This window comes from Serinus canaria, chromosome 17 (genome assembly GCF_022539315.1).
Source record: "Serinus canaria isolate serCan28SL12 chromosome 17, serCan2020, whole genome shotgun sequence".
NCBI lineage: Eukaryota > Metazoa > Chordata > Aves > Passeriformes > Fringillidae > Serinus > Serinus canaria.
In genome coordinates, this window is record NC_066330.1 from 2452776 (window position 1) to 2480710 (window position 27935).

Consider the following 27935-nt stretch of genomic DNA (forward strand, 5'->3'; position numbering starts at 1 on the left):
GATGATGTTCCTTCCTGAGCAGGATCTGGGTTTACTCCTGAGAGGGATTTTGAGCAGGTCCCCAGGGTGAAACAGGCAGTAAAGAGGCATGGCTCTAGATTCCCACTGACTACAGCGTTCTGTGTGTGCAGAGCAAGCTGCTGGAACCCAGGGAAAGCCTCAGTTTGTAGCTGTGCTTATTTGGGGGTGGGTCTGTGATGATAATGATGTTTAATTTGTTGTTGCTGGGTAAGTGGCCCTAACTTTCAGGTTTCTGCTGTGTGACCAACTCCCTAACTTTTCCAGGAGCATCTCAAGCCTTGGAGAACACAAGGAGCTGGATGCAGTGTTTGAAGATGACCTGCATCCCTCTCTAGGTGTCTGGGAGGAAAGAAATACTTAAGGCCCCAAGTTCCAACAGGACATAGTTAGCTGAGAGAAACTGCTGTGGGCTGGAGGGAAAATCCCTTTTCCTGGGGGATTCCTCTCCACCAAAGAGAGCAGCCAGACTTTGCCCTGTGGCTGTGGCACAGCCCTGCCAGGTCCTGCCTGGTCCCAGCTGCTCATCCTGCCTGTCTCCAGGTGCAGACACTTTCGAAGACAAAAGGGCTGTGGCCAAGCCAAAACCGAGAGTCGTTATGGCTTTCCAGAGCTCCAGCTGGGCAGGAATCAGCGATGCTGCTCCGCGGCGATAACGTGCAGGTGAGGTGCCCGCTCAGGTGAGCGGGTGGCACTGCCGGGGATGTCCCCATAGGGGTGTCCCCAGGGGGATGTCCCCAACGGGACGGGGGGTTCTGCCAGCCTGGGAGATGCCGTGCCCGGTCTGCGCTCCCCGTCCCGCGGCGGGACCCGCCGTGCCCCGCGGGCGGCAGGGAGGGAGGGAGGCAGGCCGGGTGACATCAGCCGGAGGAGGGGCCTGCCCGCGAGTTTCTTTGCTCGGTGCATCACTTCCCGGCGCTGCCATACTCCGCTGCCCGCTCCCCGCCGCGGGGCCGGCGCCCATGGCGAGCCCGCCCGGCGGGGACAGCCCCGGCTCCGCCGCACGGCGCTTCCACTGCAGGTGAGCGGGGCCGGGACAGCCCGGAGCGGGGACAGCCCTGTCCTTGGCGACAGCCCGGCCCCGAGCTGCGAGCCCGCCCAGCCCCGGGGACAGCCCCGAGCCCCGGAGCGCGGCGGAGGGACGGGAGGAGGAGGAGGAGGAGGAGGAGGAGGAGGGAGCGCTCCTGCAGCCGGAGCCCGGAGCTGTTGCACGGGTGGGGATGCGGCCGGAGCGGAGCCGGGAAGGACGCGGCGCTCCCTCCGTGGGGCAGCTCCGGGGGGATCCGTGGCACTGGCCTGCCAAGGAGGAGAGAGGCTCCTCAGCTGGGGAGGGTGATGCTCGAAGCTCCTCGGTGCTGGGCATTCGCATGGGAGGCTCCCGATCGCACTGCAGAGACTTCGAGTCTCAGCTTTAAAACTGGGCGCTACAGAAATTTACACAGGGCTGGGGGGAAGAAAAATAGCTCCAGGCTGTTTGGCGTTCGTGGCAAGGCTCGTTCTCTTCATTTAGATCAAAAGTGAAAAACGCTAAACCAAAAGAAGACTAAATGAGTGACTTTGAGGCCTTACAGCGTTGTTCATGCTGTTCACCATTGTGTTTTATTTCTCCTCTAGTAGTCTGAAGTGGAGGTGATGCAGTGGCTGGACTAGAGGGCTAAAAAAGCCCAAGAATGCTTCAAGTGTATGGGATACAGTAGCTTCTCACCAATTCTCTTTGCAGGCTCTGCAGTAATTAGCACAGCAGCTAGTGGGTTGTCTGCTTTAATGAGTGTTGTTCATTAGGGTGGGCAGCAGGTGTTTCTTGGTTGTGTTGTGTTGTAGAGCAACTCCAGGGAAAAGGAGGCAGCAGAGTTAATATCATTGCTGTGCCTGCTCTGGGTGAGCTAGATCTGGGGAGAAACCTGCTGGATTTTAACCAGACTTGGGCTCCTTCTTTCTTTCTCTTTGTTTTTCATGGAAACTTTTTGGGGAGTGGATTTTGGTCACTTTTGTAAAGGAAATTTTAGCAGGAGACTGCTTATCACAAATGTGTGCCTGCACATGAGCTCTGCTCCCAGCTGCTGGGGAAGAGAAATGGGAAGCATTTTCCTGTGGCTTATCTGGGTGGCTCTGGCAGGGCATGTGGTTTTTACAAGTCTCTGCTGTGCCTTTTAGGCCTTGAAAGCAAGTGCTGGTGGAGCCTCTGTCCCTACTGCTCTGCAAAATAAGTGGTAACTTAGTTTCTTCCTTAATTTCACTTTTATTGCGGCACAGAAACTTGAGGGTGAATTCAATGGCTGTCTCTGGTGTGATGGGTGGAACCTCAGGTGACTGAGACTAAAAATCCAGTTACACATGCTAAAATCTTAAAATGTGGGGTTTTCTTTTTTTTCTGGGAGCATTGAGGTGTAAGAACTGCAGAAGGTACCTGTGCAGGCAGGAGAGCTGGGGAAGGCATTTTCCTTCTAGGAAACAGGGTGAGGTGGAGAGAAACATGCCAAAAATGAAAGTGTTTATTCATTTTATTACATCCTTTAGTGGTTCCCTAAATTCAACCCCGCCTAAACAAAGGCATGTGCTCTGTTGTGCTGACAGCAAATAATCCGAGTGCTGACTGGGCCAAATCTCTATTTACAGAGACTGGAGTCAAAACTTTTGCTACAGCAGTCATACACCACAACCCAGGGTGTTTCTGCCCCTGTGCAGCTCTGTGTCTTTGCTCACCTTTCTGATGCCATTTGCTGCACAGAACTGTGGAGTTTCAGGCAGGACTTGTTGGAAGTCCAGGGCTTTGGAAGTTGTGATTCTGCAGGGCTGGTGAACCTGTGGGGTCAGCTCCTGGTGTGGGGTCACTGCTGGGGCTTGTTGGAATTGTCCAGTTCTGTGATTGTGTCCCTCACATTTGAGCTGGCCAAGTTCTATGGGAGCCTGAGTTAGTGCTTTACCTTCCATGGGGTTTTGGGGTGGTATTAATTCAAGTGCATTAATTCAGCTGTGTGTAACCTCTGAGGACTTGCTGGGCAGAACAAGGCTTGCAGTAGCTGTGAAATACCTGCTGGCAGCAGGTGTCCTGCTCTTCTCCACTGCTGCAGGTGCTCTAACCTGCCCTTCTGTGCTGGCTGGCTGATTTTGAAGGTGTAGGAAGCACCAAATCCATCAATGGTTCCCCTGGACTGTGGACAGTGACAAGCTCATCCTGGGGACACATCCACCATTGCCCAGAGAGCTCCCCTGGATTTGGGCCCTTGTTTTAAAAGGCCACTCTGGAGATTTCTGGGTGTGGGAGAGAGACATGGACATGTCCTGGGGAAACCCTCCTTGTCCTGCACTGACATCATGGAGATGTTATTGATCCCACACAGAAAGAACATTGATAATGCTGCAATCAGCCCAGAAATGCATTAATCTGCCCTGAGAACTCAGATAAAAGCACACCTTTCCCTTCCCCTGCTCTCCTACAGTTTCTGTTTTCCAAAGCACTCCTGGCTTTTGTGATGTTTACAAACTTTCCTTGATTGTGTCACAAACAGTCCCCATCTCACTCATTAGTGTCACCAGGGTGAGGACCTGACCTGAATGTGCATCGGGCAATTAGAGAGTGCTCTGAGCACCACAGAGCTCGGGGAGAGGAGGCTCCTTCCTCCTCTTCTGATGGGAAAACTGGGATGCAGAAATTGCTGCCCTTCTGACATGGAAGGCAGTGAGAGAGGGCACAACTCAGCCTGGTGGATGAGGCACCATAAACTGGGGTTTGCAAAGCAAACTGGGGAGAAAATCCACTTCTGGACTGGATTTGTTCTTTGTTTATTGTGTAAGGAATAACAATACCATGAAATACTTGGTATTTTCCCCAGTTCTTGTAAAGTAAACTCACACAACTTTTGAATCTGGACTTTTATATAAGGCTAACAGCTATTTTCTTTCCAAGAGGTGGTATTTAATTGTATCTGCCTGAGGTGAAAATTAGCACCAGCAGCAGTGCTGGGTTTGGCAAAGTGCAATCAGCTTCCTCTGTGGAACTGGGGAAGGGCTCAGGTGCTCTCCCAGAAAGCTGGGAATGGCCATTTGGTCTCTGTTTACTCTGTAGATTAAACTTGAAATTGCTTATTACATTTCTGAATGCTGGTTGAGATGTTTCTGAAAGATTCTGATTTTTCTTCTGTTGGCAGTCTCCACCAGGCAGAAGGATGTATAAAACAGGACAAACATTTCTAAAATAGCTGTGCTGCATAATAGCTGGCCTGAGCAAAAATTACATGATAGCTTAGCAGGCAGTGTTGGCTTTGTTGACATCTGTCTTGGGATGGTCTGAACTTCTCACTTGTACTTGCAGCACTGGTGAGTCATGTGGGCATCCCAAAGTGGAGCCAGGCAGGACATTGAGTGTCCACTCAGCAGGGAGAGGGATCCTGCTGGGCACACCTAGGATTTGGTGCTTTCCCCAGGATTCTGGGTGTTCTTTTAGGTTCTTCTGTGTTTCATCTCATGGGATGTGGGGAGAGCAGCTCTGCCCCTGGTCTCCTGTGGGGCAGGGCTGTGCCTTGTGCCGGGCACAGAGTGATCCTGCTTTGCCTCTGCCCTGTAGGTGCTGCTGCCATACAAACACTTCTTGTCCTCAGGGTGTTGGTTGGACTGTGTGCACATTAAATGGAGCTGAGCTGATGCTCTGCCCTCTCCTGTGCTGCCCTGCACTTGACTGATCCAGGTTCTGCTTGTTGTGCCTCTCCTGGGTGGCTGCAGTCCCTCAGGATGCTTTGTCCCCAAATCCTGTGCCTTGTATGGGATGTTTGTGCCAGGCAGACCAGAAAGGAATGTTGTGCCTTGGCCACGTGTTTGTGGTTATTCCATGTTTGCCTCTGAGTCAGCTGAAGTCAAATCAGTTTGTGACTCGGCTGTGGCCTGAGGACACCCCTCAAAGCCAGTTTTCTGTGAGATAAATATGAATAATCACACCGGAGCTGGGGCTGGAAGCAGCTGTGACCCTTCCCACCTGGAATGTTGGCTGTGGGGCAGGAGGGAGCTGTGCTGCCCAGAGCTCCATGCCTTTGCTGCCTGTTGCATTGGCTACTGGCTGCTTCTCTCCTGGGACGGTGTCTCCAGGAGCTCATGGCCAGCAGGAGAGGAGGGACACTGGAAAGAGTTCCTGTAAGCAGGAGATTGGTGTTTGGATTGTGGTGACTGACTGGTGCAGCAGTTTTGTTCACTCCATGACTGGTGGGTCCTGTTCTGGCTCCAGGTCCTGTCAGAGCTCTGGCTGATTCCACAGCATCAGCTGCTTATGCCACAGGAAAATCCTCTGTGTGATTAATTCCTGTTTTCCTGAAGGATGTGGCCAATTAGGGATCTGCTACCCCTTATTTTCAAAGTTAGGGGAAGCAGTGCCTGTTACACCAAAGGATGAAAACGTGTTCTGAAAGCTGAGAAATTGATTTGTTATAGAAGAGTGATTTTGGAAATCCTTTTTGGCTCTTCCTCTCTTGAACCAAATGCAGCTGGACCACGCCCATGCTGGTGACTGGGGACAGGAACAGGCTGCACAGCTCCCTTGGCATTCCCCTCCTCCAGCTCAGGGATGAGTGTCCCAGACACTGGATTTTTTCCTGATAGATTACATAAACCACAGGGGAAAGCCTTGCCTTGGTGGTGCCTTGAGGATGAGCAAAGTCATAGCCAGGAGCAGAAAGGCTTAAAATTGGAAATGCTGGTAGAAGTCTGGGAAATCAACTTCTGTCCTCTCTGATCCAAGCCTCAGGCTTGGAGGGAGCATCTGTGGGAGGCAGATAGGAGAGGATGTTTTTAGGGGCTGGCAGTGATGGAGTGGTTTGGTTTGTTAAAGGGAGTTCATCAGGATGGAAGAGCCTGCCTGGGTTCACACCTGTGGAGTGTGTGTGTGTTCCTGTCAGAGCAGGAGGGCTCAGTGTGCCCTCAGGGGTGACATTCCCACCTCTGCTTCTCTGTGCTTGGCAGTGCTGGGGTGGGACAGGGGGTCCCTGCAGGACCACCCTGCTGCCACCTGCCCTGAGCCTGGCCTGTGTCCTGGATCCAGGCACTTCTAGGTGTGGCTGCCTTCATCTGTGCTGCTTTAGCACATCCGCAGGACACAGCTTTGTCACTGCTCTCTTTGCTTTGAGCTCCCCACGGAGCAGATGCTGCTCTGTCTCAAGCCCCATCTCCCCAGCTCTCATGCTCCTGTTTCCCCTCTGTCTCTCTTGCCTCCTCTCCAGCAGATCAGACCTTGGTGCTGGAGAGCACAAACTGTATTTCTGTTGTGGTATGTGGATTTCTTGCTGTCTCATGATTTTGCACTCAAGGTGGTGTCCAGACTTGCCTGAAGAACAGGTTTGAACTCTGTCAGGTCTTTCTCTGCAAGAAGCCACCAGCAGCAAGTTTCTGAAAGTGGAGAGAGAGATTTTACTTAACTCTTGATGCTCTTCTGCTTGAAGAGCAATTTTATCTCCAAATTGCTCTCAGTGTATCTGGTGCTGTGTCCCATCCCTCCCATCCCAGTCCTGCTCTCTGTGCCCCTTTGATCAGCCAGCCCAGCTTCCAGAATTCCACTTCCCTCTTATAAAATCCCTTGCCAACCAAAGCCACGACACCCAAATTCCTGCTGGTCTGGGCACACAGGCTGAGGATCCCAACCACAAAGTGGGGCTGTTGAATTCTGGGCCTGGGCTATTTATATTGTCAGTGGGAAAGCTTTTCATTGACTGGGCTGCTCCCTCCATAAACTTAGATTTAATTAAATGTTATTTGACAGATCTGCCTTTCTAATTGGCTTAGATTTAACTGGTATAAATGAGATTTTTTTCCCACTGAAAGCTGAAGAAAGTAGGAATCATTTTGTTGGAAGGCTATTTGCATTCAGAGTCACGTCCATCTGTTGTTTAATGTAATAAGCTAATAGAATGGAAAAAAAAAAAAAAAAGCCAAAAACCGCCCCACAACCAGAAAGTCAACATCCCTGCCAGTGCTTGGTGAGGAGAGGGTGAAAGGGACACGGCTGCCTCAGCTTTGGAGCTCTCTAAACAATGCCCAGCAGTGTTATGCAACTGCCTAGGGAAGGAAGTGAAAAATTATCATTACAGTGCAGTTTCAAGGGCAATATTAAATGAGCAATTTGCAGCACAGCTCTGTACTTAAGTCACTTAACTCACTTCTCCTGAGATAAAATTAACAGGCCTGGTGGAGGACAATAGCCATGACCTCTGTTCCCTTAGGAGAGGGGCAGAGACAGGCTCTGTTTAGAACTGAATCTGAGGCATGGGACTGAGAGCTTTCAAAGTGGGCAGCCAAACCCAAACCAATGTCAAGGCCTGACCCTGGAAGTACCTGAGAGATCCCTGTCCCACTGGAGCCTGGAAAAGGGGGGACAAGCATCTGCTGAAGCACCTCATTGATATCTGCTCTTCCTTATTTCAGTGGAAGGGATAAGAAGACCTTCTGCAAGGCCCTGGACACTGGAGCAGCAACAAACCCCTGAACTAATGATTTGGAAAGCAGTGCTGCTGTCTGTTCAGTACCTTCAGGGTAGGAGTAAATAGCTTAAAAATCTATTCCCAGTTTGCTTTAGCAAGAGGATTTTGCCTGAGGATGGCAGGCACTGGAACCACAGGTGTTTCCTTTCTGACTCTGAGATGAGACAGGATCCATCCAAAGAAGCTTCACCTTCTGCTCTGAACCTTAGCTCTGTGCAGCTGCTACCCCTGGAGGGATTTTTGGAAGAGGAATATTGGATTGTCTTGGCTCTCCTCAAGCTTTTCTGTTACCCTTTGCTCTCCCACCCTCTGGAGCAGCCAGAGGGGCTCCTTCCTGGGAGTTAGGGGCTAATGCAAGAGAAAGGCCAAGAAAAAGGACTTAAATGGGGAAACACTAATAACAGAGCTCAGTGTAAGAGCTGTTTCATGCTCCACCTGGGAGCAGATGTTTTGTCTTGGAAGCTGCTTTTAAAAATGCATGGGCAGGGCTGAGAGCTGTCAGTTCTGTCTGCAGCTGGCTCTGAGCTGGGTGCACAGGGTGACTGCTGGAGGCTGCTCTGAGCACCCAGGGGCTGACAGGGCTCCCTGCCTGCCCTGGGCACCCTGCTCTGTTCCCCTCACACTTTCTGGCTGCCAGGGTGCAGAGTTGGCTCCTGAGAAGGGGAGCCCTTTCCTGGGTGCTGTGGCTGCAGGTCCAGGTGCTGATCTGTGATGGGGTTGGGGACAGATTGCCTGGTCTGCAGCCTCTCCCTGGGAGGATTGCAGCAGAGGAGATCAGCTTTGCCATAGGGCAGCACAAATAATTAGTGGTTGAGCTGAGTTCCTCAGGGGAAGCCCCACCCCACTGCTGGGACAGTGGTCCCTGTGTGATCTGGAGTTCCTGCATGTCTCGATGAACAGATCTGCACCCATGGGTATTTCCAGGTAGAACAGAGGGGTTTGCTGCACCAAGTGCCTTCCCAGTTCTGTTTCCAGGACTTTCCTGACACTCCTGTGGTTTTGCAGAGCACTGGGCTGTGTTTGCTCTGGGGGGTGTCACAGCAGGTGCCATTGGAGTGCTCTCCTGTACCTGGTGGTACCTCCTTGGGTGCTTTGGTGTGAATTGCTGCTTTTTTCTGTGCTCTGGAGCAGCTTCAGCTCAAATTATTTGTGGGAGAAGTTTCTGTGATCCACACTGCAGAGTTGAGGTGGCTCTTTGTGCACTCCATCTGTGGAATATCCGTTCATGCCTGAGGAGAGCTGGGAAGTGCTGATTAATACTCATCTCTCTGGGGCTATTTGTTAATTACTGTTATTCATGGTTTGTGTGATGGTGCTGAGTGGATCCTGGCAGGGTTGCATCCGTTCCAGGGCTCCAGAGTGCATGGTAAACACCAGTGTTTTATTGCAGCTTTTCTGGGAAATATTGTTCTTGTTTTCAAGGGTGGGAAATTGTATAGCCATCAGGGTGAAAGAGAACAGAGGTAAAACTGGGAGCTGAATGTCCTGACTCCCACTCCTTTCCTTCAACACTTCCTTACCCACGTCAGAGTGAGGGTAATTGTGCTAATTGTGAATTGGAGACCTTGGCTTTGTCCTTCACTGAGCCCTGCTGGGCACTGCAGCACTGGTGTCACACGGAATTACAGTGGCTCTGCTGTTCTAAAGGGAGCAGAAAGTTGTTTAGGAGGAAGTTACCAGCTGGTGAATTAAATGCCAGCCTCTGTCTGTTTACAAGGTGTCCCTTGCAAAGGGAACACTGCAGACCACAGGAGGAGGAGCAGCCTGGGTGGCCCTGGGCTCTGGTCACTGAGAAGAGCCCAGACCAGGGCTTGAAGGAAGCAGAACAGCCCTGAGTGCTCAGGCACCTGTGACTCCACGAGTTCCCTGTCTCTCAGGCTTTGAGAAGAGAGCAATTAATTTAAAAAGGAGAGAGGGACACAGAGCAATGTTCCCTGTCAGAAAATCCTGCAGGTTCAATTGTGGGAGTGAGTGGAGCTGCCCTGCCTTGGGGGTGGCTGTCTTTTGGGGTATGGTGAAAGATGGAGGGAGAAAAGGACACATCTGCAGTTCCAGCTGGGCAGGAAGGATTTGGGATGGGCAGGAGCTGCAGGGCTTTGAGGAGGGTCCTGTCCTTGCTGTCCTTGTGCACTCACCATATCCCAGCTGGTGCTGCAGCAGCAACAGCCCCTTTTTTTAGCAGCTGTCTGCAGAGATTTGTATGGAGGAAATGCTCTGGGGATTGGATCTTGCTGCAAAACACAGAGGCCATCAGATTGAGCTTGTTTATCAGCCAAGCCTGCTGCAGCATGAAGGCAGGAATACAAACCACCAGCGACCAGCACATGGAAATACTGAGCTTCCTAAGCCATGGGTGCTTCTCTTCTTCCCCTGACAAACAAGCCCTTGTGATTTCCAGCTTGGGAAGCCCGTGGGCCAGCATCTCATGGTGCTTGAGTGGAGACTTACACCCCTAAAAGCAGCTGAATGTCCTGGAATTGTGATCCTCCACGTGTACCTCCAGGCATTTCCTGGCCTCTGAGTTCAGCCCAGTGTCTGAGCTCCTGCATGGGTCTAAATAATAAAACATATGAGTTCACTGCCATGTGCCCAGAATTTTAAGGCTGCAGCCCTTGGCCAGCTCTGGTATGAATTGCTTCCATCAGGGCAGTAATCCAGGAAACCCTGAGCACGAACTGCTTGGCTGGTGGAAGTCTGTGGTTTGGTGCCTTCCTGGGTAAAGCCAGGGGAGAAAGAAAAGCTGCTGTTTTCTGTCTGGTCATCCCTCTGGTGTGCCCTGCTGGGAGGGCAGGCAGGGGCAGTTCCAGCAGGTACCACAGGCTCTGAGGAGGTGCTGGTCCACAGGGAGCTTCTGCAGCGTGCTCAGGTGTCTGGGGAGTTAAGAATGAAATGACTGAAAATACTCACATTTTCCTCTGCTGTTCTGAAGAAAAGAAAAACTCACTCTGCTAGATGTTCTCTTCAATAAAACCATCCTTTGGCACCAGTGGTTTTGGCAGAAGGTTGTCCCCAGCTGTGCCAGTGAGTGACCACTCTGCAGAGGGGACCAGCAGCAGATCTGTCACGTAAGGATGAGGAGTGAGCAGAGAAAAATGTCGCGTTGTGTTCCCTGCCCTGAGCAAAGTGATTCTCCTGTGGTGGTGGGAATCCCTTCCTGAATGGCCCTGGGGGACTCAGGAATTCCCCTCAGGGTTTCTGGGGCTCCAGCTCTGCTCTGTGGAGCTCCAAGCCCACGTGCTGAGGGCAGAGCTCAGCTGCCCTGGGCAGCTGTGTGAGCAGCAGCTCAGGAGGGGAAGGGGAGACAGGAGATGCTTTGCAGCCCTGGCTGCAGACAGAACTGAGTCATTTGTCGAGGCTGACACTCTCAGAGCTGCTTGCCTGAGGCAGGAGAGTGAGGATGCAGCCATCCACATACACACAGAGGAGAGAAAAGTAACAGCTCCCAACATGTGACTGCAATGGAAGTGAAAAAAAACCAACCCCAATTAAAGCCATGTGTGTTGGTGGATGGAACTGCTCCTGGAAGGTTCGTGGAGGCTGTTTGTGCAGCACAAATGCAGCAGCTCAGGAATGCCCTGGATCAGAACAGGCAGGCTCCCCCAGGACACGAAATCCCTGTGGAAGCAGAGCTGCTCCTGCCTGGCAGCAGCTCCCCCAGCCCACCACCCTCAGGGGTTAAGGTAAGAGCTGTCTTGTCAGCTGTCTCCTCCTCCCTGTCCCTGCTCCTGAAGCACATTTTCCATGCAGCCTGGTGCTGTGCCATGTGTTTTTTTCACTGCTGGATGATGATGATGTCTCTGTGCTGGAGCAGAGATTTTTCTTTTTCTGCAGACATGCATAATTCAGTTGTCAGGATAAATGGGCTCCCTGGATTTGGGCATGTGTGTGAGCCTGATGCTGGATCCTCCCTTCTCTCACCAGTGTGAGGCAGGAGGGGAGCAGGGAATTCTCCCAGAGCTCCAGAGCAGCAGCCTGTGGTCTGTAAACTCATTGCAGTACCTGTGAGATTGCAAGAAGGATCTAAATTAAACCCAAAATAGGCCTGTGGAGAGGAGCATTCTGGCTGGATTTGGGAAGAGTTTTCAAGAAACATGATGTTGATACAAACCCCTCCTGTGGGAGAACAGGAGCAGAGCCCACTTCACACATAGAGGATGTGAGCTACATGACAAACTCTTCTCAAAATATGTATTTGCTGCTGTTTACACCTGTGATTGAGCTGCACTGTGCCACAGTGTCAGAGCCAGACTGATGGGGTGTGTGGGGAGGAGCAGGAGCTGCCTCCCTGTGCTTGATCTGCACAGAAGCATTTCCAGGGTAGATGCTTTCCATGCTGGGACAGAAGTGCTAAAACTGGGGGGATGTGGTGGAGGACTGAGTCCCAGAGAGAGCAGCTGGCAGGGTGCTGGAGGGATCCCTGAGAGGCAGCAGACACCCAGCACAGTGCCAGACAGCAGGGCTGCTCTCTGAGGAGCGAGGCTGAGTGGAATTCTCACCTTGTGTGGGACCATGTGCCTTTCTGGGACTCCTGCCATGCCTGGATTTTGGGGGCTTCCCACCTGGTAGGATACACAGATTTTTCTGCAGTGTGCTCTGGAGTACTTTAGGTGCTGGTCTGCTGGGTTTGGGTTTGCACTGAGGAGCTGGAGGAGCAGTTTTAGAGATGCTGGCAAGGCTTGCAGTGGACACCTGGCTGATAGCTGAGCTCCTGGGGAGCCTCTTCCCTTGTTTTTCAGACAGATGTGGAATTATCTTTACAAAGTTTGGAGGGATGCCCTGTGGCTGTGTAACAGCCAGGGGAAAGGGCTGTGTCCAGTGTGAGCTCTTGTTCTCTTGGCCTTCTAAACCCATGAGTGTCTCTGGGCTGATGCCTGATTTTTGGCACCCCTGGAATTTTCAGGGAGAGCACAACAATGCTTTAAACAGCCCTCTGAGCAGGAGACAGCTGCAGAAAAACAATGTCAAATTGGTGCAATCTGCTGTGCTGCAGCTTTGCCAACAGCAATCTGTCCTGGTGGCTGGCAGTGCTTCAGCCCTGGCAGGAGCTCTCTGTGACCTGGGAGAGCCACCTTTGAAATGCCTCTGCTCTGGGCACTCAGGGCTCTAATCCCTGAGGGAGGGACTAGCACAGGCTGGATTTCACCCTCCACACAGGCTTTACCAGATGGTCCTTTGAAAAAGAAGTTGCTGCACGTTTGGATTCACTGGATTTGTCTGGTTCCTGCTGTTTGCTCTTCAGAGAGCTCTGCAGGGAGTGCAAGGGCCAGCTTTGTGCTGGCTCTGTCCCTGAGGTCCCATCCAAAGCCCTTTCAGGTGCTGCAGAGCATCCTTAGCATTCTCTGGTGAGCTGGGATGGCTCAGCCCCTCCCTGGCTCCCAGCCTGGTGGCCCAGGCTCAGGGTGTGAATTCTCTGTTGGATCCCAAAGGCTCCTCTCTCTCTCTTGGCCTGGAACCCTTGGCTTGGGGCTGGTGGAAGCAGATGAGACAGGAAGGGAGCAGAACCAGCTTGGCTGTGGAGTCAGTGGAAAAAGCTGTGGTGTGAACTTTGCCATGGTTTCCTTTTCTGCTGCATCACGGTGACGATCCCATGGCCGTGCCCCAGCCTGGCTGGGGTTTGCAGGGGCTATGGCAGGAAGGAGGCACCACATGGGGACTGTGTGCAGCCTCCAGCTGCTGCAGGAGCTTTGGGATGAGGTGGGACATGGGACAGGCAGAGGTGGCTCCTTTGGCTGGCTGGGCTTGGCTGTAAGGCAGTCCCTGGTGTTTCTGGGGTTTGGCGGCACCTTTTCACACACAGTTGTTTTCCTGCTGCAGGCAGGAGCAACTGGCTGGCTGGGAGAGGAAGGAGAAGTGGGAGCTGCAGCTGGAGGGGTTTCCAGGCAGCTTGAATGGAGAATAGACTGGGGCCTGTGAGAAAACAAGCCTTGCTTTCACTCAAGGTTGTGCAGGAGAGGAAACCTCACACAGCCTGTGCAGCTGCCCAGAACAACTGGGACCATTGTGCTGGTGGCACTTGCGGGGCTGAGCTTGACCCTGCCAGCAGCTGGGGGTAGCAGGACCCTGGGGCAGGAATTAGGGGAGGCTGGCATGGTCTCAGTCTCTGGTGCTGAGCTGCTCCCCTGCCCTGTTGGACCCTCTGGGATCCATGGGGACTCATCCCTGGCTCAGGAGCCCCTTCTCCATCCCAGGACAGCACCCAGACTGAGCCCCCACTGGGTGTCTGGGGCAGTTTTAGAGAGGTGATGTCTCTAAATCTCTCATTTATGGTTCTTCTGAATTTGGAAAGAACCCTCCAAACCAGGACTTGCCCATTTTCAGTATTAAGTTTGACCTGAATGAGCTCCTCTGTACTGGTGGGTAGTAGAAGCTGAATGGCATAAATAAAATAGGTAACAAAGAAATTATTTTCATTGTTTGGATGTGGATAAGGCAATTACTTATTTTTTTCTGATCGATATGGTAATTGTAACCTGCTGGATTCTGCAGTATGTTTGTTTAAATCACAGCATATATTTATATATTTTAGAGAGAGATGTGTTGACCCAGTTGCCAACGTAAGTTTGTCATGAAAAGCCACTCAGCCTGCATGTCCTCTGCTGCTCTCTGGCTTCTGGAAGTGACTGAAGGAAACAGCACTTCACTGCTGGTGAAACCATCCCCAGAGTGCTGTTTGATGGCACTGTGATGGATTAACCTCATTCAAGGTGCTGGTGTTGTTCAAGAAAGCCAAATACTCTTGGAAAACTCAGGAACTCCCTTTGTTGTGCTGAGTTCATTCCTCTGTGACCAAATAGAAATGTCTAAAAGCCCTTCCTGTGGCAGGTGCTCCTCAGGGCACATTTCAGGGTCAGGTGCTGCAGGAACAGCCCAAACTGCTGGGGTTTGTGTTTCTGGGAAGGAAAGAGCATCCTCAGGCATCAGCATCGTGACTCCACTTGTGTTTGGCAAGCTGGTGCTCCTGGCCTCTATATTTATTTCTATTTTTCTCACATGGCTGCTGGTGGTTGGGTTTATGCCCTGCTGATGAGCTGTGCAAAGAAATTGTGTTCCAGGCTCATTTCATTCTCACTCTTCTTGAAAGTGAGTTCTCCTGCACAGTTCTCCTTCAGAGAATTTGATCAGTTCATACACTTGGTAGATTCCTAATAATTTTTTTTTCCCATTTGGGAGTCAGAACATGTTTTAATGAATTAATTTTCAAATTGATATCTCCTTAATCATCACTTCCTCAGACCCTGCAAAGTATTTGCATCTTATAATTTAAGTGCTTTGAAACTGGCTATCAAGTGAAACTGTTAACCAGGCTGAGATGAAATTCACATTTGCACCTTAATCTCGTCTGAGCATTTTCAAGTGCTGGAAGTTAATTACATCCATGGTAGTCCTTTGATACTTGACTAATTTTGGAGCACAATGACTTAAATTTCTGCTCATTGCCTGTTAGAAATTTCACTCCTCAGCTGACACAGAAAAATTCCCTTTTTGCTCTCTGCTCTTCCTGTGGGTCCAGCTGGATTTGTGGGCAGCATTTGGGTCATGGATTCAAGATAATTGTTGCCAGTGTATCATTTACTGAGAGCCCAAACCTCCCAGGTGTGGGTCAGGTTTCTGCAGGTCAGGGATCTCTTCAGCTCCTGGGGTTGGGGGCTTTTCTTTGGTTTTTTGGCGTGGTGCTGAGCTGGGAGCATCCCTGCCTGGGTGGAAGGTGCTGAGCCTCATTGACCTCATTCCCCTTGGGAGGGAGGGCCTGGCAGAGGCTCTGGGAGCCAGGGCTCCTTTCCCTTCCCTACAGCTGACTCACAACAAGGCATAATTTTCCTCCAGAGCCTCAGCTGCCATTTTTGAAAAATGGGGTAATTGCTGCCCTCGCACCTCTGCAAAATATTTTGGAGTCCTTAGGTTGAAGTTCCTGCACCTACCGACTCAGAGTCATAAAAACCCCAGCAAATAACTCTGAAAACAGCAAATAACTCCCATCTGTCCTCTGCTCCCCCATCCCCAGGGATCCAAGCCACAGAGGTTGTGCAAGCAGGGGAATGCTGGATGACTTTTGCTTTCCAGCAGGCAGTGGGGAGTTTGGATTTGGATTTCTGACAGTGACACAGCTTCTTGGAGCCATTCCCCATTGAAATGGGGTCTCATTCAGCACTGCTAATGAGAGGGTAAAGGCAGCTAAATACAGCTGTCTTCCTCAGTGTCATTTGGGATTTATTAGCAAATATGCAGTGGAATTGAATCCCTTGTAAGTACTCTGCAGCTAATGGTAGATAGCAATTAGCTGAAATGACTACTGTGGAGCACTGATGCTGCATCAGTGAGGGGACAGGAAATCTGGAGCCAGCACAGACCCACCAGCTTCCAGAGCTCCCTGGAGTTTTTCCCTCTGGATTTTCTGGTTTGTGCCTTTAGCAAAAGCCTGCAGTGAAAATCGCTGGGTCTGGGTAATCCCTGGAGCTCCAGCTTGAGCAAACACTTCCCCAGCAGCAGGGAAAGTGTGGATATTGTTATTTTCAGCTCAGGGGTCACTGAAAGGACTCACTGCAATGTTCCTAGCAGTGGAAGTGTGTGCAGTGGGAACCTCCTCCCCTCCAGATGTGCAGGGCTCTGGCCCAGATGCTTGGAACCAGTTCAGAAGTTGGGGAGGACTGGGTGCAGCATTCCTGGTTTCATCTCTGACCTCTTCCTCTCCCAACTCAACAGGAGGTTTTGTTTCCTTCCCCTCACTGAGGAGGTGAGGTGAGGGTCAGGGTGTCCCAGGGGTTCTGCCCTTTGGCTGCAGGGGAAGCAGCTCCTGTGTGCTGTTTCCAGCTTCCAAAAGTGCTTTGGATCAGGCTCTTTTCGTGTAAATCTTGGTTTGTTTGTCACCCTCCCTGCCAGCCTGTGTTTGAGACAGAACCTGTGTGTCAGGAGGGGATTGTGCTGGGGATGTGATGTGGGTGGGCAGTGAGGGGCTGTGCTGGCCAGATCTGGATTTGGGAGTGAGATAATTGAGTATTTTCATTGTTCTCCTGCCAGGTTGCTGCTGGGTGTGTTGGTGATGGAGAGGAGCAGCGTGGATAGGAGGGACTGAATGATGGATGGGTGCAGTGCTGTGGCAAGGAAATGGTATTTGGGGGGAGGAAGCTGAAATCACCTGTATTTAGGAGAAGGAATGGGATTTCCTTAAAGATTGGAGCTCATTGGGAGCAAGTGAGAGAGAGAGAGGCAGGTGTGGATGTGGACCCTGCCTGGGGCAGAGTAAAGAGGGAAAACTGCCCCAAACCCTTGGGAGAGTGCCCCAGGCAGAGAAGAGCAGTGCCTGAGGCTGAATGGGTTTGAATTCATGAAAATAACTCAGCCTGTGCCTCAGGAGGGTCTGGAACAGCTTTCCTCAGGTAGGGAAGCAAAGGAAAATATTCAGGCCACTCCCCATCAGTGGAGGGGACACATCCCCAGGGGTCTGAGGCCACCTGGACCTGGTGGTTCAGAGCCATCAGCTCCCCCTCAGGTACAGGAGCCGTGCAGGGCTGCCAGAGGAAATTGCTGAAGGGGAATAATTCCCAGCTTGATTGATTGGCAGCACACCCTTAAAGCAAGTCATTATTTCAATGCATTTTTAGTTTGTTAAGGCAGTGAATATGCATTTACACAGAGCACCTGGTAAATCTGATCCTTTTTTGCTTCAGAAGAAATGTTTAATTGCCCGTCACCAGCACTCTGGAATTAGATTTATTTTTGTACAAAACCTAATCAGATTGCAAGTAAGATGCTAAAATCTGTTGCTTCACTAACTCAAATCAATAGAAATACTAAGGGGGATTTTTTACAACTCTTGCTGGTTTTGATGGGTTTTTTTCTGCCTTACCTTCTGTCTAAAAGCCTGGAGTTTTGAACTACACGAGGTCTGATTGGGAATGAGCTCTGCAATCGCCCCCACTAACGTGAATCAAATATCTATAAATACCTTTCCTTTTCCCTTCTCTCCTTTTTTTAAAGGCACTTTCACCTTGCAGGCAGGAAGAGTTTCTCTTGCCCTGTGATATTTGCAATATTTAAGGCAGCAGACAGGTGACCCCAGGCTCTGTCTGGTGCCATGATAATTTTCTGTGTGCTCTGATGGAGTTGTCAGCAGTGACAGGTTGCTGTGAGCAAGGCAGCCCTGAGCAGGGTGTTGGGAGGTCTGGGTGTGTGGTGTTCCCACTCTGGGGACCTCTGTCATCACCCAGCTATAATATCCTAATGCTGGTGTTTGACAGCAGTCATGGTGATCACTGACAATGGCACTGGTGGCACCTTGTGCTGTTCCCTTTATTCCTCACAGTGTCCTTGGCTTCCCCAGCACTCCTGGGACTGTCTCTGCCTTCTCCAAATTGCTGAAAACATTTGATATGTGAGACTCTTTGTATTTTCCCTTTTCCAGAGGCACATTTTTGCTGTGGAGTTCTTTGAACAAGCTTGCAGCAGGCAAAAGGCAATCTGTGCTCCAGCTCCTCATTAGCTGCTGCCTGACAGTGATGGTTGACCCTGGGAATTCTTGTTCAAGGCTGCTCCTCCCGTTTTCCTCAGCTCCTTCTGCCTTCACATCAGTTATCCTTTAAAGAAAGACTTAAGGAGGAGGGAGGGAGGGAGGCCCTGCCCATGTTGGATTGGGCAGAGGTTTCCTCCTGCCTGTCACTGCACAGTGGGAGGAGGAAATGAGTGTGAGCAGTGCCATCCCTCGCTGGGCTGGAGGCTGGCAGGTGTCACACTGATGGGGACCAAGCATCTGCCAGCATCGTGCCACCCTCTCATTCCCCTGGCCACCCTGCATTTGTGTGTGGCTCAGCCCCACTGCTTCCTCCTGCCAGTGCCTTTGGGGCTCAGGGTGCATGTTCAGAGAATGCAGAGAGCAGCAGAGGTAGGGCAGGGCTTGCACCTTGCTGTCATTGACTCTTTTCCCTTCACTGCCTGCTCAGGGCTGTCCTTTCAGCTGTGTTTTATGGCTGGTTGAGCTGTGGGCTTTGGAAGCTTTTTAAGGAGGAATTTTAGTGTGCTCCACTTTGTTCCTTGACCTGTAGTTGATTCCTCTGCCCTTGGCATTGTTTTCCTGTGTGCTTTTGAGCCTGAAGTGATTGAACTGAAGCAGAGGTGCTTCCCAAAAGCAGCTCAGGAGGGCAGGTGGGTTTTACAGGTGGGTTGTGTTCCTGTTATCAATTGCAATCCTTGTTTGTTGTCCAAGGCAGTGAAGGCTTGGCAGAGCAGGAGGCAGGGAAAAGCCTCCTGTGCCTTCCCCTTGTTTGCTCAGGTCCCAGGCTGAGCAGTGATGTTAATTAGATAAGTCAGATACTCTGCAGAGCAGCCTGTTCAAGGACAAACAGATTTTAATTAAGGGCTGTGTGCACTGGAAGGTCATGTCACTGCCTTGTGCCAGGACAGTCACTATGGGAACACCAGGACAGCACCCCCAGAGTGTGAGAGTGTCCCAAAGTGGGCTCTGGGGCACAAAATTTACTTTGGTCCCACCCCTGCAATGTATACCAGGGTTTTGTTGCTGTGGGAATGGGAACCTTCAGTTCAAGCTCTTAAAATCACCCCAAAAATTCCACACAAGCTGTACAGCAATGCCATGGATTTGGGAAATTGGTCTCCACCCCAGTTTTTTGGACTGTTTACAGCTGGTGAACTCAATTTCTCACAGACAACCTGGATATTGGAAAGAGTTCTGTTTGGGTTGAAATTCAAGCTCAAGTTGGGTTGAAATTCAAGTTCAAGTTAGTTTGCTTCTGTCTCTGCCACTTTCTAGCTGGAATCCAACATTAACTCCAGTGGTGGTGGCTCATTCCTGCATTTCAGGTCCTCTCAAGATTCACCCCCACTAAGCTGCCTGAAGTTAATCCTGCTGGTTTGAGTACAAGCTGTTTCTTGTCTGCCTTCAGTCCCAAAGCTCCTTTTGTTTGGGGTGTATCAGCAGAGACTTGTCAATACCTGAGGATGATGCAGGATCTACAAACCATGGATGTGCCTTGGGACTGATGAAATTTTGGTGGGATCCCTGGGTAGAAACTCATTTTTACTAATTTTTGTGTGGTCTAGTAAGAGGATCAGCAGAGAGAAGTTAAATGTTTTTAATCCTAATATTTTTATTCCTGCTAGTGAACAGAAGCTGAGGCAGGGACAAATGCAGCACAAGCAGCTTTCTTGTGTAAATAAAATAAAATAGCCACTCAAATGTGGGCTTTGCTTTGGAATGAAATGTTTGTGTGGGAGTTGGAGATGGGATTTCACAGGAGCTGCTTCACAACCCCCTTCTCCCTCTTGTGGCTTTGGGGACAGATGAACAGCGAGCCAGAAGAGGTCACGGGTGTGTTTGGAGGGAGAGTTTCAAACCAAGTCTTGTGCTATTTTTCTTTTCTTTGGCCAGTCCTTGTGGTTGTCCTGCTTTGGAAGATGCCAGGTGTTGTGTGTTTGGAGCTGCAGGGAGCAGGGAGATGCCAGGGAAATGGGTTGGCATTTCAGGCACTTCCTGAGCTGCTCCTGGAGGGGCTGGCTTTGCTTCCTGGCAGCTGAGGAAGCGCTGTGCTGCCTGTTTGTAGGAGAACACGGCAGGGTTGGTGTGTCCTGCCTGCACCTCCCTGTGCCCCGTGGTGGAAGGGGAGGCAGAGCTGCTGTGGGGTGGCAGGAGATGGGGCAGCAAGGCCTGGAGCTGCTGTGTGCAGGGCAGGCTGTCCTTGCTCTGCAGAGCCCCTGCTTGCTGGGCTGGGCTGGGCTGGGGCTCCTGGGTGGCTCTGGGGAAGCATCTCCCAGGGCTCAGCAGGAAACTGCTGCAGGAGGAGTCAGCTGGGCAAGTTGTGCTCTTGGGCTGGCTACCACAAACTTCTCCAAGGGCTCAGAACAGACTAGAAACCACCTGTGGGCATTCATTATCTTCTGAAACCACCTGTGGGCATCCATTATCTTCTGACAGACCCTTGCTGTTCTGCCTCTGGACAAGGGAGCTCTGTATTTTTCTCAGCAGATGTCCACCTTTGACCTAGATGGTTTTGACTTTTAAAAATAAATTGAGCGGGAAAAGAGCAAAGAGAAGCATCAGGATAGAGGAGCAGGAAGATGGTGTGTCCATCCCCCTTGGGAAGGGGCTGGCTTTGCAGCAGGCAGGACATTTCCAGGGAAAGCTTGGGGTAGGCATGGTCTAACAGGGACAGCTGTGACTTAGGGAGGGCTTGGGGCACTCAGAGGGGAGTGTTTTCTCTCTCTAGAAGCAGTGTCACTGCTCACAGTGCTCTCTGTGACAGCATGGAGTGTGCCAGTGCCAAAGGTGTCAGAAAATGCAGGGGAGGAAAGCTGCCCTGGAGCCAGTGTGCTGAGTGCCTGTGGAAAACCTGACAGCAGCAGAGTTAATGGAAAGCAGACACTGAGCTGGGAGCTGCTCAGCCAAGAAAATCTGCAGAGCCCAGGCTTTTCTGTGGTATCCAGGAAAAACCTGTTACCATTTGGCTTCCCTCTCTGGTACCCCAGGGAAAATGGAGCAGGTATAATTCCTGGATATGTTGCTTCTGCAGCACCTGGAGGGAGAGCAGCTGTCAGTGCCTGATGATTCCATGCCTTGGAGCCCTGAGCTTCTTGTCCAGATTCCTGCTGGGAGCCCAGGGGCTGCCTTTGGCTGCTTGCAGATGTGGTCTGTAAATCAGAGAATCTCAGAATGGTTTGGGTTGAAAAGGACCTTAAAGAGCCTCTCATCCCAAACCCTGCCATGGGCAGGGACACTTCCCCTTGCAGGTGGAGTCTGGATGCTCCTGTCTTGAGTCCAGGGGAAAAATTAAAGGTGTGCAATGAACAAACTCTGTAAGCACTGCAGGGCAGAGTGGGAGCACTGCAGCCACACTCCTCTAGAAAGAATTCCCTTGGTTTTGGCAGGATGGAGGCATCCTGCCTGGAGCTGGCCCTGGAAGGAGAGCGCTTGTGCAAGGCTGGGGACTTCAAAGCTGGGGCAGCCTTCTTTGAAGCAGCAGTGCAGGTGGGGACAGAGGACCTGAAGACTCTCAGTGCCATCTACAGCCAGCTGGGCAATGCCTATTTCTACCTGAAGGAGTATTCCAAGGCCTTGCTGTACCACAAGCACGACCTCACCCTGGCCAGGTGAGTGTGTCAGCACTGCTTCATCCTCATCAGGCACAGCCCAGACTGAGGGCAGGTTCTGTGGGGCCTGGACCCAGAAATACACATCCAGAACTGGTCCTGAGGGGGATTGTCCTGTGGAGAACCTGGGACTCACCAAGGGTGGGACAGCTGCCTTCAGAGCAGGGAGGTGGAGAAAGGGATGTGGATGTGGGGAGGGTTTCTGGAGCAAGAGCAGGGTCCACTTCTGTCCCCAGCACTCTCTGCAATGACCTGCAGTCCTTAGAGCAGTTCTGAAACAGCAAATTGGGAACAAGGATCTTCCTTCAGAATTGTGGGAAACTCTCCAGCCAGATGTCTGTTCTCAGCTGCAGCTTAAATCTGTCTCCAGCAGTTATTTTTTTTATTTTGTGAATTAAAGTCTCTGAGCTCTTTAACATCTTCATCTTTAGAACCATTGGGGACCGAATTGGAGAAGCCAAGGCAAGTGGCAACCTTGGGAATACCCTGAAAATCTTGGGGCAGTTTGATGAAGCTGTGGTTTGCTGCCAGAGACACCTGGACATTTCTCGGGAGCAGGGGGACAAGGTAATGGTTCCAGCAGGAAATATTTCCTGCCTTCAAAAAGAACCTGTCTGCAGGTCAATAAATGGGATCTGGGGAAGGTGGGCTTTGGGAGGAGCTGCAGGGGGAAGCTCTCCCTTCTGGCTGCCATCTCACATCTCCTGCTGCTGTGAGGATGAAGATGGGGGAGGACAGTGTGGGCTCATGGGTCTGAGAGATGGGGAAGGACAGTGTGGGCTCATGGGTCTGAAAGGTGGGGAAGGACAGTGTGGGTTTATGGTTTGGCCATCTCTGCCCAGCAGTGGAGAGGTCCATGCTGGGATGTGAAGTGTGACACTTTGCTGTTTGCTGTTTTTCTTCCCTTTAGGTAGGTGAGGCCAGAGCTCTCTATAATATAGGGAATGTTTACCATGCAAAGGGAAAGCATTTATCCTGGAACACAGCCCAGGACCCGGGCTACCTGCCTCAGGAAGTCAAGGACACACTACAGAAAGCTTCAGAATATTATGAGTGAGTATCCAAGCTTGGCCAGCCCCTTCTCCTGCAGGGAACAGGGCCACTGGCTGAGCATTTGCAGGTTGTAATTGATCAGGAATATTTCCCTGAGATGCCAAGCTGTGTTGGCAAATTAATCTCAAGGAAGGTGAGGAAAGGTCTTTTATAAAATCTGAGCTGAAATTCGTGCTGGCATTGGCTTTGTGAAACTCTCTGTGGGTTGAATTGTGACCATGCAATGAAGTGGAGCAGTCTGCTGCTGGCCAGAGCTGGGTTGGGAAGCTGAGCTCCCAGCTCCTGTGGCCCCTGCTGCTCTCTGCTGGCCTCTCTGAGGATGGATCCCTGGGTGTCTCCATCCCCCTCACCCAGGGGAGGAGGCACTTTGAAGTCCTTTCTTTTCCCAAATCATTTCAGAGATCAGTCATGTGCCACACAGGAAGGTCAGCACCAGAATTTGGGGCTTGTGTTTTTCTCCTTGTGCTTCAGAGTTCTGCTTTTGTGATGCAGTTTTTTAAATGGGCTTTTTAAGTGAGGAGACTGAGAAGATCTTTTATCCCTTCCCTGATATCTGAGGATGTGGTAGGGTGGTGAGCTGTTCATAGGCACTTTCTCCAAGGAGTAGTGCATGTAGCATAGCCAAGGGTGAATTTGTGCCAGTGGTGAGTGCTTCACCATTCTCTCTGTGCTGTGTAAAGGCTAAAAACAAGATAAAGAAATGCCAGGAGGCTCCCAGAGCAGAGCCCTGGCATGGCACTGTGGATCTGGCCTCTCTCCCTGCAGCAGGAAATCTTCCTGTGGCCCTGGTGCTGCAGTGAGGCCATTTCTGCTTGAATGGGATGGGTGAGAGCAGGTGTGTGAGCACAGGTGTGATTCTGCACAGAGCCACCCACTGCCTGAGGGGACAGACAGCAGGACCTGCATCCCTGGCTTGGCCTGAGCTGCCAGCACAGGTCACCAGCCTGTCACCTGTGCTTGGGGGGGAAATGCCTTCTCCAGGGCTGCCTCTCCTTCCTTTCTGTGCAAGTCCCCTGCAGGGCTGTGCCTGATGGATGCTCTGCCTGCTTTCTTTCAGGAGGAACCTGTCCCTGGTGAAGGAGCTGGGGGACAGAGCTGCACAGGGCCGTGCTTATGGCAACCTTGGCAACACCCAGTACCTCCTGGGCAACTTCAGTGAGGCCATTGCCTTCCACAAGGAGGTAGGAGACACCTCTGCTCCTTCCTGGGGCTGGCAGCAGCTTTCCTTCTCACCCCAGCCCAGCAAGCACAGGGAGATGTTTCCCCCAGCTGTTTTCCTCCTCCTGTGGGAGCCCCAGGCTCTGCCCTGTTGTAGCAACTCACTCTGAGCAAATCTTACTCCAGTCCCATCAGCATGAGGGAAGGGTGCTGTTGGCTTGGAAACCAAAGGAGGTATCCAAGGGCAAATTGCAGCTGGGTCTAGCTAGGAGGTTTTTTTCTGCTCTTAATTTGTCTCAGTCTAGATTTTAATAAATGCAAGCTATGAATTTAATTAAGCTGCTGAAAGAGCTGTTGATCAAGAATAAATGCTGCTTGTAGAACATAATAACTTTCTGCAAAGCTTTACAGGGAGGTGAGGTGACAAAGTCCCTGCCCCAATTCAAATGCAATTTAGCTTCTGTTGCAGAGTGTGTATCAGGTCCCTGGCAGTGGAAGGTGGAGATTCACTGCTCCTCTGGTTTTTAAATGCTGGGGGGACAGCACTGGAGTGTTGTATTTGCTGGGTGCCTCGTGGCAGGAAGGAATGATGAATTTGACTCCATGTTCTTAGAAGGCTAATTTATTATTTTATGATACTATAATATATTAAAAATACTATACTAAAATATACTAAAGAGTACAGAAAAAAGGTATTTACAGAAGGTTAAAAAGATACTGATGAAAACTTGTGACTCTTTCCAGGGCCTCGACACAGCTTGGCTGTAATTGGCCAGTGAGTGAAAACACTCCCACCAAAAACCAATGAAACAATCTCCAAACACACTCTACATGAGCAAAACAGAAGAGAAGCAAATGAAATAAGAATTTGTTTTCCTTTTTCTCTGAAGCGTCTCAGCTTCCCAGGAGCAAAATCCTGGGTGAAAAGATTTTTCAGCAAATATAGCTGTAACACTGGGGTGCAGCATCACTCCTGTTTTTCCAAGAGCCTTTCCTGCTGCAGCCACCCCTGCCAGGCAGGTTCAGCACCTGGCTGGGTGGGAGCTGATCCCCAGGGCAGATTGTCTCTGTCATATTTTCTGAAAAATCCCTTTGCCAGGATTTCTTCTCCAGGGAAGTTGAGAAGCCTCAGAGAAAAATGTAAATAATAATTACTGATTGGCTTCTCCTGTATTTGGCTGCTTTGGAGTGTGGTTGGAGCTTGTTTACCAACAGGTGCATGTTTGATTGGTTTCACCTGAATTGTTTTAATGGCCAATCACCATCTGACTCTGAGTCAGATTCTCAATTCCTCCTCCATCCTGGGGACCTCACAAATAGCACCCAAGAGCAGCTGCCGTGTGCCAGAGGGGTCAGTCAGTGCTGACAGGGCTGTGTCTGCTGTGCTGTGTCTGCTGCAGCGCCTGGCCATCGCCAAGGAGTTTGGGGACAAGGCCGCCGAGCGCCGCGCCTACAGCAACCTGGGCAACGCCCACATCTTCCTGGGCAGGTTTGACATCTCTGCTGACTACTACAGGTGAGTGCAGGGGCTGCTCCTGGGCATCCTGAGCAGTCACAGCCAGCCCTCAGCTCCAGGGGCTGCTCCTTCCTGGGCATCCTGAGCAGTCACAGCCAGCCCTCAACTCCAGGGGCTGCTCCTGGGCATCCTGAGCTGTCACAGCCAGCCCTCAGCTCCAGGGGCTGCTCCTTCCTGGGCATCCTGAGCTGTCACAGCCAGCCCTCAGCTCCAGGGGCTGCTCCTTCCTGGGCATCCTGAGCTGTCACAGCCAGCCCTCAGCTCCAGGGGCTGCTCCTTCCTGGGGATCCTGAGCTGTCACAGCCAGCCCTCAGCTCCAGGGGCTGCTCCCCTAAATCCTGAGCTGTCACAGCCAGCCCTCAGCTCCAGGGGCTGCTCCTTCCTGGGCATCCTGAGCTGTCACAGCCAGCCCTCAGCACCTGTGACAGCTGTGACAAGGGACCTGGGGTGGCAGGGCTGCTGTGGTGGTGATGCAGGGTGTTGCTCCAAGGGATGATTTCCCTGTTCCCTGCAGGAAAACGCTCCAGCTCTCCAGACAGCTCAAGGACCAAGCAGTAGAAGCCCAGGCTTGCTACAGCCTGGGGAACACGTGCACATTGCTTCAAGACTATGAGAAAGCCATTGAGTACCACCTGAGGCACCTGGTGATAGCACAGGAGCTGGGGGACAGGTAAGGGAGTGCCTCAGGTGAGGGTGGAGAGCCCTGCCCCTTCTCTGACCTCTGTTCTCTCTTGCTGGGGTTAAGCACCAGTGATGTGTGTGCATGGAAGGCATTAGAAATCTCTGGGCAGCCAGTCCTTGGTCCAATCATCTGTCAAAAACTTGACCTGACTCACCTTTCTCGTGTCACTCAGACCTGGAGATTGTGCCCTCAGTGCAGGGTCTGTGTGGGCTGAGTGACATTTCTAACGAGAGGTGCTTCAGGAAGATGCATCGTGCTCAGTGCCTTGCCAGTGCTGCTGCTGTGTTGTCCCAGGAGGGCCTCTAGAGAGCTCCCTTATGTTCCCAAAAGTTGTATTTCCCTTAGAAGCTGTGTGTTTAGGGCACACAAGATGTGCCACTTTGCCCTGTTGCTCTGGAATGATGCTGGAAACCTCCATGTACAGATGATGTTCATAGAGAGTGTGCAGGTCTTGCTCCTCGGTATTTAGAAGGCTTGGCTTTCTAACTTAAATTTTAATTTTTTTTTGAGCTGTTGGTTCCTTTTCCCTGGATATTCTGCTCCTGAGCCCTCTTGCAGCTGCAGTGACTTTGCAGCCAGCCTCGTTGAGCGTGGTGCTGAATTCCCTGGGAGCCTGGGTGTCCTCCACTAGATGGAGCAGGGACATCAGGATGGGAGAGCTGTGCCACCACCCGGGCAGCCTCTGCTCAGGGCAGGCACAATCCCACCCAAGGGTGAATCATGCTGTGGGGGTGCAGGCCTGTGGGCTCCTGCATTTCTGGGAACACACCCTGTGAGCAGAAGGTATTGAACAGGGTGACAAGAAAAACGGTGAAATGCTGATCAACCCGCCCAAACCTCTGAAAAGGGAGTTGCAGTCATGCTGAACCTCCCCCTGCGCCCCCAGGTGCTTTTTTTATCCCTTCTCCCCCCACATCTGCTCGTTTGCAGAGCTCAGGAGGCTCTGCCTGCTCCTGCAAACAGCTGCTGGAGCTCCAGCGAGCCAGGCTGGGGGTCTGGGCTGCCCAGGGCAGGCTCCACATTCCCCTGCTCTCCCTGGCTCCTGGAAACCAGCAGCAGTGCCCTGGAGACCTCGTGGAAATCTGTGCCTGTCCTCTGCTGGGTGCAGTTTGATGCTGTGTGCTCACCCTGGCGATGCAGTGCTGGGGCACAGCTGGAGCTGCTGCCTGCCTGCCTGCAGTGTTCTCTCCCTGCTGGTTCAGCTCTGGGCTGCTGATGAAGCAGAGCTGGCAGTTGCATTCTCTCTGTGCAGCTCTGAGAGGAGCCCTGGTTGTGTGAGGTGGAAGCTGGGCAGGAGCTCTGGCTTCTCCTCTCGGGCTGGGGCTCACCAGTGAAGCCAAAGCATGCTGGCCCTCGCTGCAGTTCTTGCAGTTTGTCCCTGTGGGTGCAGTCCTGCTGCCAGGCTGTTGTTCATCCCCAGTATCAGAAGAGTTGAAGTTGTCCAGCACTCTTCATTTTCAATGTAGCACCTGTGTGGAGGTGGAAGCAGAGCAGGGAGCCTGGCTGGCAGTGCTCTCCAGAAGGCCCTGCTGGGTTTGCCCAGCATTTCTGTGCTTTGACAGTTTGCTGTCCTGCAGGGTGGGAGAAGGAAGAGCCTGCTGGAGCCTGGGAAATGCCTACGTGTCCCTGGGGAGCCACGAGCAGGCTTTGCACTTTGCAAGGAAACACCTTGAAATCTCCCAAGAGGTAAGAGAGGCTGGTGCAAACCAGAGGGGACCTGTGACCCCTGGTGAGAGCAAGACTGTTTTATACCAATAGATTATATTGATGCTCTCCCTGCTCTGGAAAGTCCTTCTCTCTGTGCTGGTTCAGTTCTTAGGAGCTGCAGAGCTTGGCTGGAAAACACTCTCTTGATGGGAGGTTCCCAGCCTTGCTCTTAATTGCAGCAAGTGTGTGAGCTGTGCTTTGCTCTAAACCAAAGTTCTGGGTGAGAAAGGACCTGGGGACTCATCCACTG

The 27935-nt window shown here is 51.6% G+C and overlaps 1 protein-coding gene across 3 annotated transcripts in view; it reads left to right on the forward strand.

The window, feature by feature from the left end:
- The first annotated feature begins 944 nt into the window (after positions 1-944).
- GPSM1 (G protein signaling modulator 1) overlaps positions 945-27935 on the forward strand; it is a 63690-nt gene continuing 36699 nt past the window's right edge. The window contains exons 1-8 of one of the 3 annotated variants that reach the window (XM_018917611.3): positions 945-1039; positions 21348-21569; positions 22001-22136; positions 22480-22622; positions 23680-23803; positions 25181-25296; positions 25811-25966; positions 27556-27664. In XM_018917611.3, coding sequence (XP_018773156.1) covers positions 981-1039; positions 21348-21569; positions 22001-22136; positions 22480-22622; positions 23680-23803; positions 25181-25296; positions 25811-25966; positions 27556-27664 — 1065 coding nt within the window. In that variant the 5' untranslated portion in view covers positions 945-980. Of the gene's footprint in view, positions 1040-17920; positions 18625-21347; positions 21570-22000; positions 22137-22479; positions 22623-23679; positions 23804-25180; positions 25297-25810; positions 25967-27555; positions 27665-27935 lie in introns of those variants that run through there. The other 2 variants (XM_009093356.4, XM_018917613.3) reach the window with 2 other exon arrangements.